The sequence below is a fragment of the Chelon labrosus genome, assembly GCF_963514085.1.
Source record: "Chelon labrosus genome assembly, chromosome: 6".
Lineage (NCBI taxonomy): Eukaryota > Metazoa > Chordata > Actinopteri > Mugiliformes > Mugilidae > Chelon > Chelon labrosus.
Window position 1 is genome coordinate 6,803,590 of NC_140342.1, and position 13,610 is coordinate 6,817,199.

At 43.0% G+C, this 13,610-nt stretch overlaps 2 protein-coding genes across 2 annotated transcripts; both read left to right on the forward strand.

Moving 5' to 3' along the window:
* Positions 1 to 985: 985 nt before the first annotated feature.
* On the forward strand, positions 986 to 5,523 carry LOC311489433 (uncharacterized protein). Its single transcript, XM_084546506.1, has 7 exons — positions 986 to 1,390; positions 1,907 to 2,109; positions 2,368 to 2,460; positions 2,528 to 2,620; positions 2,731 to 2,841; positions 2,944 to 3,076; positions 3,594 to 5,523. The coding sequence occupies exons 1-7, from the start codon at positions 1,387 to 1,389 to the stop codon at positions 4,946 to 4,948; spliced, it is 1,992 nt and encodes a 663-aa protein (XP_084402632.1). The 5' UTR covers positions 986 to 1,386; the 3' UTR covers positions 4,949 to 5,523.
* A 19-nt stretch (positions 5,524 to 5,542) lies between these two features.
* On the forward strand, positions 5,543 to 12,044 carry LOC311489432 (uncharacterized protein). The gene is made up of 7 exons (XM_084546505.1): positions 5,543 to 5,957; positions 6,786 to 6,988; positions 7,089 to 7,181; positions 7,492 to 7,587; positions 8,432 to 8,542; positions 8,644 to 8,773; positions 8,873 to 12,044. The coding sequence occupies exons 1-7, from the start codon at positions 5,945 to 5,947 to the stop codon at positions 10,747 to 10,749; spliced, it is 2,523 nt and encodes an 840-aa protein (XP_084402631.1). The 5' UTR covers positions 5,543 to 5,944; the 3' UTR covers positions 10,750 to 12,044.
* Positions 12,045 to 13,610: the final 1,566 nt, after the last annotated feature.

Sequence of the window (13,610 nt, forward strand, 5' to 3'; positions counted from 1 at the left end):
AAAACCAAAAGGGCAGGGGGAAGGGGGAGAGAGAAAAAGAGTGAGAGAGAGAGAGAGAGAGAGAGAGAGAGAGAGAGAGAGAGAGAGAAGAGGAAATAGCCTTTTAGGTACATGGGCCCTTCTGTCAGTCAACATGCACTGAAGGGATTTACTTAGTCATGGTAGCTAACACTGCCCAGATGGCCTGATGAAGCACTATCTAATTACTTCACCCATGGATCCTCTGTTTCTGATAAATCCTGGGCCATCATTGTTTCAAATCCTTCACTGCCACCAACAGGAGGTAGATGAATCTACAGCTCGGTTGGAAGAATGAGTGAGTAGTTTTAGCTCATGGGAACCTGAGTTCTAGGTGGTTATTGGAAAGAGTGTGTGCTTGTTGTTTGACCTCCTATGCCCTCTGAATGGGCCAGAGAACATAGTGGATCCACATAAAGTTGGCCATGTATTGCCGATTACATGGCAAAATTTTATAGTTTTTTAAATCAAGGCTTTGTTAAGACTTTACTAATAGTTATTTAGTCCAGCAAAGAGAATTTTTGAAAGCACCGATGCCTCACAGAAAGCATGATCCGGGGTTCGAATCCAGGCCTACTGGAGCCTTTCTGTGTGGAGTTTGCATGTTCTACCTCTGTCTGTGTGGGTTCTCTCCGGGTACTCAGGCTTCCTCCTACTGTAAATTGGCCGTAGGTGTGAATGTGAGTGTGAATGGTTGTCTGTCTTTCTGTGTTAGCCCTGCGATAGACTGGAGACCTGTCCAGGGTGTACCCCGTCTCTCGCCCAATGACAGCTGGGATAGGCTCCAGCCCCCCCCCCCCCCCCCCCCCCCCACACACACACACACACTCTTCACAGGACAAGCGGTTACAGAAGACAAATGAATGAATGACAACTATTAATTATAGCAGTATTATTAGCATGGTATTATTATTATTGTAGTTCTGGATCATTGCCTATGTAACATTACAGTTGCATTAAAATATTAATCCTTTGTTGCACCTTATATCTCTGTTTTTGTCTTTTTGCACATTGTGGTTGTTTTACTTTTATGTGATAAAAAGTACTTAAACTAAGTCAGATTTGTCAAAATATCACAGCTGCGCTTGTTGCTGGGAGTGAACAGTTTTTACGACAGGGGGCGAGAAGTGAGGATGTCAACCTAAATATTAGAACGAAGAAGAAGAGACAGGAAGTGTTGCTCAGCTGTGGTTTGACAGCTACCAGAGAACGTCTGCAGCTACCAACCATATGACTACCAACAAGCAGCAAGCAAGTGTTGAAATGATATCTCGAGCTCACAGCTAGTCACAACAAAGGGGGCATATTTTTACCTAGGGAACATTTCTCAGTGTCCATTCAACTATCACTGTCCTTCGGGAGAATAAAATGGGTAACGTTTGACTTTTTGCTGGGGTTATCTCAGTTTGTTTTGATGCGGTTAGCTTACGTGCTAACGTTCACTTTCTCGCTAAATTCTTAAAAGACATGAAAATTCTTGCTTATATTATATAGCTGTAACGCTTGGAAAGAAAAGGCATTGCAGTTTGTATAATATTTGCAAAAACTATTTGAAATAATGCTCAGCAGAGTTAAGTTGTTCACGTATTTGGAATTGGTCAGCAACAGGTGTCATGCATGGCTAGTCCTAATAGTTTTAAAGATATCACATAAGAGGGAAAAACAAATGTCACACTCAAATGAAACACGAAAAGAATCAACTGAAATGACACTTTCTCATTTACAAATAGTATCGAAAGGAAAAATATTTCAACAGCCTAAGATAAACAACATAGCTATACATTTTTGTCCACTGTATGTATGTGTGTACACTTTAATATAGATGTGTCATCATCCTTGTGTTTAAAAATGGGGTGACTAAAACCGTATTTTGATCAACTGTTTGCAGAGGGTCCCCTGACCCTGACATCACTGAGGTTCCTAGTTCCACCTCTGCGGCTAATGTCAGCTGTGATGTGGAAGGTGGTCCATCTGAGGAAAACAAAGCATTATGGGAAAGTGGAGGAGTTTGTGTCCTTGGTAACTGAAGCAGTTCCTGACATCTTGACAGACAGACAGATGAGACTGCTCACGCTGGGCTTAAGACTAAAGGTAAGATGCACCATATATTAATGGATGGTAACTGATGGATGGATGGTTTGTTGCATCATGTTGACATTTTCTAATGAAGTTTTGTCTAGTAGCAGAATCAAGTTTGTGTTTATGTTTCTAATGCAGCTGTTAAAGTAGCAGCAAAACAAGAGCTAGCATATGTATTTTATTGTTTACATGTCTTCACTGTGGTGCTTGGAGGTAACACGAAGGGATTCTTTGGTTTGATTAACTGTCTGTGCTTAATGACTGTTCCAGATGACATTACAGATGTTAAATTCCGGTCATTCAGATCATCTCAGAGGTGTTACAACACAATTGGACAGCCTGCTGCAAGCTAGGTCAAAACAGGTGTGTGAAAATGAACTTTCAGGGGTACTATGTTTTGGCTGGTTTTCAAGTGATCTGCTGTTCACAGGTTCACCCAGAAACTGAGCCTCTTGAAGCCAACTTTGTCGGGTTTGTTCAAAGACTCCTGGAAGACTCCAAAGAGAGAGAACACTTCCTTAAGGTATGTTTCTGGGTATGTCTCACACTTACAAATGCATAGTTTGTTCAGTAATCAAACAAAACTGTAAAATAAGACTTTCCTTCTTGTTTCGATTTCTTTTTACCTGACAGAATGTGTTTCCTGTGGAGTACGGGCCTGACTTCGATGCAGCACTGGAAACACTACTTTGCGAGTTCTTCACCAAACTGGAAGAGCTGCTGCTTGTACCAGACTTTAAGCAGGTAGAGAGAGAGAGAGCACATTTTGTTCCATAAAAATAACTGTTTAGAAAGATTGGGGCTCTGGTTCTAGTCCATTAAAATAATTGTATTTGTTTGATAAAGGCTGCAGTGTGGATCAGTGATACACCCTCTGTGGTAGAAGAATGCATACAATGTGTAACCGAAGCAGATCACCTCAAATTGTTACTCAAAAGTAAGGTGTGCCATGATAAAATGGCCAAGATGGATTCCAGTGGTAAGTCTGTCTGTCCGGTTTTTATGTGTATGTTAATGCTGAAACAATCTGTTAGTTAAAGGGATTGTTTGATTTCTTTGAAGTGAGGTTGTGTGAGGTTCTTGTCTATAGTGTATTATCTGCAGTAGATGGTAGTCAGCATGCCCCAACTTTGGAGAACCAGCACCTCCATGTTCTGTGAAATTATAATATTCCAAATATAAAATTATTTATTATTATATTCTTGTAAATGCCTTGACTACCATGCTGGTTCTCCTCTGTACACTTCTCCAAACTGGGGGCGTGATCACCATCTACTGTAGGCAATACACTGACTATGGATACGTACTTAATACAACCCCTCTTCAAAGAAACTGAATTATCATTTTAAGTGGGTTATGTATAAAAAAAAAAAAAAAAAAACATTATTTGCTAAACGGTATGATGGAGATATTTAACAACCTATTTGAAAAGCAACACCCTCAAATAAACAAAATGCAAACTATACCTCACTTGTTAAATTTCTCTTTCCAAACAGTGCCATCTCCCTCAGAGCAGCGGCTCTTCTCATCATTATCACTCCTTTCTTCATTGAGAGATACCAGTGCCAAAGATGTGGAATCTACAACATTTGAAAACCAAAGAGAATATGTCGCAAGTGTTCTTCAAGAAGCTGAAGATTTTGATATGCAGGATACAACTTGGCCGTACGGGGGGTCAAACAGCAGCAATGCAGAACAAACAACAAGAGGCAAGTGCACTGACAGTGTCCTCAATGATGACCAAGAAACAGCCGCCTCCCAAGATCCCTCAACGTCTGCTGGCAATCCTGAAACGTCCAGCTCTAAGATCGGACCCCCAAAGCAGAGAGTTGCACACAAATGCACTCAGTGTGGAAAGTGCTACATTTACCGTTATGAACTCCTGGAGCATCAGCGGCTGCACACTGGAGAAAACCCTTATAAGTGCTCTCAGTGTGGAAAAGCCTTTAGGAGGACCTCTGATCTGTCGAGTCACAGGCGAACACAGTGCACAAAAGCTGCTTATATTTGCATCAAATGTGGGAAAAGCTTTCAGTCTATACAGGAAAAATTTCGACACCAGTGCCTTCATAGTGTCCAGACGTTTGATTGTTCTCAGTGTGGGAAAAGTTTCAAAAGAATGTACCTGCTGGGTAAGCATGAGCTGTCTCACAACCAGAACCGTGTTTTCACATGCAAACAGTGCAGGGAGGTGTTCTCCAGTATGAGTGACCTGAGGTCCCACCAAAAGATTCATCCTCCCGAGCTGTCCAATCAGTGCCAGCAGTGCGGGAAGTTTTTCAGCTCTAATGCGTGTTTGACAGCTCACGAGCTGCGCCACAGACAGCAGAGGACACAGATTTGTGTGCGCTGTAGTAAAGCTTTCAAGAGCAAGCACGACCTGAGCCTTCACATGCGCAGTCACACGGGGGAGAGGCCATTTCAGTGTACGTACTGTGGGAAACGCTTCTCTGTGTCAGGAAATTTGAACATACACGTAAGAACTCACACAGGAGAGAAACCATATCTGTGCTCCGACTGCGGCAAGGCTTTCATCTCAGCCGGCGAGCTGCAGATACACAGACGCACGCACACTGGTGAAAAGCCGTACAAGTGCACCGTGTGTGGCAGAGGATTCACCATGGCCAGCAAAGTGACGCTTCACATGCGCGTTCACACCGGAGAACGTCCATACGTGTGCTCTGAATGTGGGAAGGGTTTTTCACGTGGGAGTGAACTGAAAAAACACACCATGAACCATACTGGGGTTCGACCCTACGCTTGTCAGCTGTGTGCAAAGACTTACACATGTCTTAATCACCTGAAAAGACACTTAAAAACTCACAGTGAGGTCCAAACCCAGTCTCTCTGATTGATTGTTATATATTTACATTATATTTATGTTTTAAAATGAATATTGTCCTTATGCTATGAGCCTGCACCAGTTGTGGTGTTCAATTTATGCACTTTGTAAGAGGTTTCACACTCACCCTCTCCTGTTAGGTCTTTGTTGCTGACAGACAGACTACTTTTTACTTACTCAGTGTTCATCCTCCTCTGTCTGATCGGTTTTGATTGTAGATTCTAAAATATAAACTTTGAGTGCAGCCTTTGGGCCTGACATAACTGTGTTATTTTTGTTCTCTGAGTTCCTAAAATGTCTAACACAATCAAAGTCATTTCCTTCTGTATTATTTAGTGCCTATTTCTGTTTTCATTTAACAATTAATATCTTACTGATCTTAGTATTATTTACCAGTGTCAGTATATCAAATTCCAAAACTCTTAATAAATCCCAACAGTGCCAAAGTACAAAGGGAACGGTTCTCTTTGTGTGTTCCCAATGGGAACAAAATGTATACATTATAAAAGCACAATTGCAGTGCACACTATCAGTGTTCTATGTTTGAAATAAAAATGAATATTGACAGTGGAAATAAATACAGTGAACACTGAAGACTTTAATGGTTTTAAGACTGTTATTTTTAAATATATTTTTTGCAGATAAGCAATCATTTTAAACATTTTATCTCCCAATAAGCATCCAAAAATATTCTGGGTTTAAGAAAATAGTTGATGAAGTTTGAGCGTTGCTTTTAACATTTCTGTTGTCCGGATAGGCGGTGCATCTGATTCTGACAGTAGAATGAGTAGGAAGCGTATAATACGGGCTGCCCCGTCACACAAAACGAACCTCCGTTTCCAAACAGACACTGACTGGGCCAACGCTCTCCATAATGAACACCGTGTTTCAGGAAGAAGTTGGCGCCTAAAGCCCCGTATACTGTTAGCTAGCGCGCTAACCGAAAGTATGGAAGATATCGGATTGTATTGAGTTTTCTGTCTATCGCTATTAAAGGATACCAAAATGAACGACATGGGTATGTATTACCTTGTGTAGTGTGAGCACATTGTGTATTTTCGCTTGTTGTGCGGCTAGCCATATAGCTAAAGCGAAAGGATTACCCGAGGCTCAGCAGGCCTCGACTAATCCCTGGAACAAGAATTGTTTTGCCCACTAATGAGCCGGTTTTCACCAGGCAGCATCAGCGGCCTTGTAGCTAGTACGGTAGCGTTAGCTAGCCCTGTACACTGCCTACAAATATGTACAATACTGAGTATTTTCTGTGGTCAAATGGTTTTTATATTTTTATCAAACTCAATCCAATTTGGGTAATTTTACGGACGGTCAGGAGGAGCCACATTCACTTTAAATAAAATGACTAACGTTATGCTAGCAGTTAGCAACTTGCGTATGCAAACTATCACATCTCATCAGTAAATTTGCAGCTCAAATGTGTTTGCTTTAACATTTAAGGAGTATCCCAACTATGCCACCCACAGTAGAAACATTACACAAACGTGGTGCTTGAAGCCACATTTCTGCAGCTAGTGCATCATAGGGATGAATAGTGGAGAAAGTAAACAGATGACACTAACTCCAGTGTTCTGTCAAAATAGTGAAATGCTGTATTGTCAAGACGAAGCATTTCCAGTCTTCTATTACTACCGAAGTTCACACGGCTTCTTCACAGTATATTTATTAACGATCTTGCATTAAATCCAACCTTTCAAACATCTCTGAGGACCTTTCCAGTGTCAGTATGAAGTGTGTTTACTATTACAAGGGAACTCTGTGGCCACAGGAGTGTCTACAGTTCACATTCTGCTTTTAAGTTTGTTTGACCCGGTCTACTTTCTCTTGGAAGAGTTCAACGTTCCCCTGTCCTCACTGGCACTCCTGGTCCCACCACTGAGACTGATGTCGGCTGTGATGTGGGAAGTGGTTCGCCAGAGGAACATAAAGCACTATGGGAAACTGGAGGAGTTTGTGTCCATGGTAACAGATGCAGTTCCTGAACTGATGAGTAAAAGAGAAGGGAGACTGCTGTCATTGGGCCTGAGAGCAAGGGTAAGTGAAATGTGTATAAGGAGATCTACTTAAATAAGAGGCCCAAGGTGAGGGTGTCATTAAAGGAAAACATTAAAATCACAAATTACATTTCTTTTAGACAACTCTTGAGCTGTTGCGTTCTGAACACCCTGAAGACCTTAAGGCTGTCGAGACCCACCTTAACCGAATCCGATCTTCTTGCATTGAGGAGGTGAGTGATACAGTTAACATATTTTAATTGCCTTTTTTGGGGGGCAATTCAAATATATTGGGACCCTGTGTGGGTCTGGTTCAAACTTCTTAAATGTAAGATTTTGAATTTGTTTGTCTTAGGCGACAATAAATTAGCTTTTACTGTTTGTTAGGGGCATTTTTGCTATCTTCTTAAATTTTATTAAAAAAAATGCAATTAGCAGATTAATCCGTGATTAAAGTAACTATTAGTTGAAAACCTAAATGGCTGTTTAATATTTGATTGCCCTAAAGTCTGCTGAAGACTGGTGTCTTGTTTTGTAATCCAGACAAATGATCCTGTAATTGAAGCACCAGAGGCAAACTTCATGAAGCTGGTGCAAGGCCTTATTGAAGACACGGATGGCAGAGAACACTTTCTCAAGGTAAAAATAATATTAAACTTGATTTTATTTGGTGCAATTTAAGTGTGCGAAATGCATTTCTCTATCACGATTGATCTTCCAAAATGTGGAAATTACACTGCTCAAAAAATTAAAGGAACAGAGTTTAATCAGAGTAAAGCATCAAGTCACTTCAGTTTCTGGGATATTAATCTGGTCACTAGTTTTGCATTTGGCTAGGGTCAGTGTCACTAGTGGTAAAACCAGGCGATACCTGGACCCTACAGAGGTTGCACAGGCAGTCCAACTCCTCCAGGATGGCACATCAATATTTGGGCCATTGCCAGAAGGTTGTGTCTCCCAGCAAACTCGCAGAAGCATGGAGGAGATTTCAGGAGACAGGCAGTTACTCTAGGAGAGCTGGGCAACGCTGTAGAAGGTCCTCAACCCATCCCCAGGACTCATATCTGTGCCTTTGTACAAGGAGGAACAGGGTGATCACTGCCAGAGCCCTACAAAATGACCTCCAGTAGGAAACTGGTGTGAATGTCTCTGACCAAACAAGCAGAAACATACTTCATGAGGTTGGTTTTTGGGAGGGAGGTTTCGGTCCATCCAGTGCCGTCAGGTTACACCTCAGACTGTCCAGGAGCTCACTGATGCCCTGGTTCAGATCGTGGTGCTTGGAGATTCACCAGGACACCATCCGTCGTTTCATTTGGAGCATGCTCTGAAATTGCCAGCCATGCATACAAGCATGTGGGGGCCATACAAACTACTATTACCATTCTGAGTTCCTTTAATTTTTTTGAGTAGTGTATAATGGATAAGGATGACAACTGTTGTGTGCTGATGGTGTTGAGTTGTCCTTTCTTTGACCTGACAGAATGTGTTTCCTGTTGAGTACGGCCCTGACTTCGACACGGCTCTTGAGACTCTAGTTTGTGAATTCTTCACAAGACTGGAGGAGCTGCTGCCAATACCAGACTTTAAGCAGGTATTGAGAGGCTCAATAAAACATAATTAAACCAAGAAATTGAATGCTAACTCTTTGAACTTGAAATGTATTTATTTTTGTTTTGTGCACCTATTTCATAGACTGCATCCTGGATCAGTGCTGCCCCCTCTGTACTAGAGGAATACATGCAGTGTGTCTCAAATGGAGATGACCTGAAATTTCTTCTCCAGAGCAAACAGTGTCATGGCAAACTGGCAAAGAGCAGCGTTGGTATGTTTATAGTCTGTATTGTACAAGCATCATGCACAGTGTTTTCTTTTTTTGACCTGGAACACTGTATTAATACTTTTGTTTTCATTTTGCCCTTAGCCCCGTTTCAGTCAGATGATCTTCTGATTCCGTCTCTGTCTCTCCCTCCATCTCTGGAAGTGGCCATTGCTTCCCACCCAAGTGCTTGTGATGATGAAAACAATGACGTCCCTCAGATTGTCATGTTCGACGAAGAACTGTCCACAAACCCTTCCACCTCGACAGACTTTCCTGAATCACCAAAAAGAACTGACATCTCTTCATCTCCCCGCAGGAGGCAGCAGTCAGGAATCCATAAATGCCCCGAGTGTGACAAATGTTTCAGGCATCACTCTGTCCTCATCGAACATCAGAGAGTCCACAGCGGGCTGCAGCCCTACAACTGCTCTGAGTGTGGGAGGGCTTTCAGAACAGCCACTCTGCTGGCTGGTCACAGGTTACGGAAATGCAAAAATGCTGCATATTTGTGCATTAAATGTGGCAACAGTTTTCCAACCTCACTGGACAAATTTAGACACCGTTGTCCAAAACGAGGGCGAAACTATGACTGTGTGCACTGCGGAAAGAGTTTCCCAAAGTCTAGCAGCCTGAAGGAACACTTGCTAACTCACGTTCAAAGCCGCCTTTTCAAGTGCAGCCATTGCGGAGTAGGTTTTTCAGGAATCGGTGACCTGAAGTATCATCAGCAAGTAGATCATGATAAGCCTTATCAGTGTAAGCAGTGTGGAAAGAGTTTTATCTCTTCAAAGAGTCTGACCAAACATCAACAACGGCATGAAGAGGTGGGTGAAATGGAGACTGCCAAATTAATGAGTGGAGGAAAACATAGGAAAAGTAGCTCAGGACACCGGACTTCCTCATCTTCCTTGTCCTCCAGGAAAACATCTGTCAAATCAGTCTACCAACGAGGAAGAGTCACCCATAACTGTCCGCTGTGTGGAAGAAGCTTCAAGTATCGCTTTGAGTTTCTGGAGCACCAGAGGTTCCACACTGCCGTGAAGCCTTACAAGTGTTCCCAGTGTGGTAAGGCCTTCCGCACAGAGGCTCACCTGTCTGGACACAGGAAGAGAAAGTGTAAAAATGCTGCCCACATCTGCACGAAGTGTGGATGTCAGTTCAGGTCTCTGCACGAACGCGTCAGACACCAGTGTGTGCAGCTGCTAACAAAATATGAGTGTTCTCATTGTGGAAAGACCTTCAAGATGGCCCATCTGCTGAGGAACCATCAGCTGAGTGAGCATCAGCTTCCCTACAGCCCCAACCATCGCTTCAGGTGCAGGTACTGTGATGAGACCTTCCCTGGCATCAGTGAGCTCAAGTACCATCAGAGGGTTGACCATGAAAAGCCCTATCAGTGTCAGGAATGTGGCAAGTGTTTCCTGTCTGAGAAGTGTTTGGCCAACCACGAGCTGCGCCACAATGATGACAGACCGGAAAGCTGCCTGGTCTGTGGCCGTGGCTTCAGGAACCGCTACGACTTGAAGCAGCACATGCGCACTCATACAGGAGAGCGGCCTTACCAGTGCACTCACTGTTCACAGTGTTTCTCCACAGCAGGAGGCCTAAGGAGTCATACCAGGGTTCACACAGGCGAGAAGCCCCACATTTGCCCAGACTGTGGGAAGGCTTTCTCCCAGATGGGTGCAATGCGCACGCACAGGCTCACCCACACAGGAGAGAGACCATTCAAGTGCACGGTGTGCGGCAAAGGTTTTACAATGGCGCACAAAGTGACAGTTCATATGCGCGTGCATACGGGAGAGCGACCATATGTGTGCTCTCAGTGTGGGAAAGCCTTCTCAGACGGAAGTGTGCTGAAGCAGCACATGCTGAACCACTCAGGGGTGAGACCATACCACTGCCAGATCTGTCCCAAGACTTACACCTGTCTGAACCACCTGAGGAGGCACCTGAAGAGCCACTCCAACATGAACTGAATCGCACATGAAGGCAAACCGGAGCAGAAGCTAGTAACATGTAGGCATGTAGTGAAACTGCACTTGACTCAGTCGCTACTAAAATTTCAATGGACCAACTAAACCTAGCAATACCGAATGTTGTACGATGCTTCAGGGTTACTGTCGAAACTGAGGTGAAGAGATCCATTTCTTCTTCACTGAGAAGTTAATTTCATCACAGCAGCTATTCATTAAGGACAATGACAGCCAGCACAAACAAACAGCTTTCCTCCCTCAGTTCCCACCAGGCTTTGAGTGTTATTTTTCAGTTTCTTATGCATGAGCACATTTGGCTGTTAAAGTGGACATTATTATACAAAGCATCCTTTAAGTCACAGAGTGAAATATTCTTATAAAATACTTACTAAACATGGTTTATAAGTTTTGTATTACCTTGCAATATTTCCTGCTTTTCCTTAGCCCCATAATGAAAGGTTGAACTGTACTGTTACATATTAGAGCGCTGCTGATCACAGCCATTGAACCTCAACTGTAGTTGCTCACACGCATGTACCATCGGAGTTGGGTAACCAGAGGAGCTAGATTTAAACCGACTGTAGCTGAGACTATAATAATTGCAACGGCTGTGTTTTGTTTGTTTATATTCCACATGCACAAGTTGTGTGAGTTGTATTAAAGCTAGATTACAACTGAAGCACAGCAGATTAAAATTCAGTGTGGCTTACTGACTGTTTCTTGGTTAATGTTAGCAGGAGCCGTAGATTGCAGCTACGTGTAGCCATAGCAACATAGATTTGACAGTTGAAGCTCAGTTATCCATGTCAAGGCACAGCTTCAGCCTTCACAGCCAGGCAAACCACACAACAGGTTGTTGTATGGTGTAGAAGTCACGAGGAGTAATGCATCACTGTAAAGTGTTGCATCTTTTCACATTTTTGTATCACGAGATAAACTAGCAGTGTATTTAACTGAACCAAACCACCTGCTCTTCATTTGGACCAGGGAAATGCAAAAATATTTCAAGGGAATGGAAAAGTAGTTGAGAAAATAATTTTCCACTTTGACCTTTAGGGGGACTCTGTTTTATCTGAGTGACGCGTTTGTTCAGAAGCGGTAATATTGGTGAAAATATATTTTTGGAAAAGGCCTGAGAAAGAACCAGAAGTGAAAGCTGTGGCCCTTTGTAAATATGCTGGGTGACAAATACTGTGAGTGCTGATCCCATTTATTTCATCATGACATTACTCATTTCCTTTGGGGCTTTTATATCCCACCAGTGGTTCGTGAGTTTCAAATTAAACTACCTTGGTTACTCTTTGTGCACGTTGACTGTTTTCTTTTTTCTTTTTTTTTTTTTCCCCCTCAGTAACAGTGTTGGACTTTAAATCTGCTAAAAGAATAAAACAAAGGTATCACTAGATGGCAGTAAGTGACCATTAACCACTGTCCTGCTTCATCTCTGTGCTCTCAGGAGGATTTAAGTACTGCTTCTTTTCATCCATCTTTGAACGAAGTAATCAGACATTTGCTCTGCTGCAGAAGAGGGCCCTGGAGAGCATTTGAAGAAATCTGAGCAGACTAGAGATTGAGGAGTGTCTAATTTTTTTGAAGGTTCATCCGGCCCTTTTCCTGTCATTAACTTTCTTAGCGTGGCTTGGAGTCTTGATTAACTTGCCATTTCCTCATGTTTTGACTGGTTCGGAAGTGCTGCAACTATACGATAAAGAGCGTTCAGTGCATTTCTGTTTGTTCTTTGCGCGTTATCAACTGCCCAGTTAAGCAAATTACCAAAGGGTTTAGTTTTCCACGTCTTTTCCCAGCGGCCTCGCGTGTTCGCTTGGACGTGGCCAAATGAGATCGTGAATCATGTAGTAACAAGCACATTGTGGTTAATCTCTTCCATCTGTGCTGACTTTCATGTTTTCACTGCAGAAGAGAGGTTCTGTTTTTTCCCCCTCAGCTTCTCCCTTGTTCCATGTTTGTGTTTCATCTCATCCACAATCAATTATACATAGCAGCCTTTCAATCATTTCTCTTAAACTAACACATCTCTGCCTTTCTCAGGGCCGTGCCGCCGCCAAAGATGCATGTGGTGGTGCATTAAGTGTTGCAAGATGTTAGTGTCTAGTTGCACCCAGCAGATTCAGAGTTAGCAGTAGTAGAAATGCTACTAATCTGCAGTGAACATCAGGGTCCTGGGATCTCGGCAGTGACTGTACCCATGACATTATCCAGAGCCTCTCAGTATTAGAAACATGTCTCTTTACATTTATAGCTTAATCATGACCTTGTAATGACTTCCTAGTGTTATAATTCAACATCTTTACTCCCACCTGCCAGCTTCAGGACTGTAAAAGGACAAAAAAGGTGCTTTCCTTTAAACAAAATAGCCCAAGTAACTGAAAAGTGAAAACTAAACTGTGTTGCTGAAGCAGTCCTCGTGGAGTTTATTGAATAATGTATTCCTGATGAAGGCTGGTATTGAGACATTGCAAAATGCATGCATCACAATTCAAATGGAGCCCCGCAGCTGCCAGAAATCCAGCAGATTTACAGTGAGAGCTTGCTAATAAATACAGATCATTACCAGATGTCCCACTTCTCTCCTCCCCATCCCTCCTTTTCTCCCTCTCTTTCCTTTCCTCCCTGACACAGTGATCTCAGTGGAAAATCTGAGTCCAGGCCAGACCTTCCCCTGCAGTCCCACAGTTTGAGAGAGCGCGCGCGCACACACATGTCCAACAGTGACCATGCAACATCCACCCACATCAACACTTTGCCAAATGACCCCCCCCCCCCCCCCCCACACACACACACACCTACTCTTTTGCTTCGCTGCCACCCCCCCCCCCCAATAACTCTTTCCAAAGTCGTTTCCA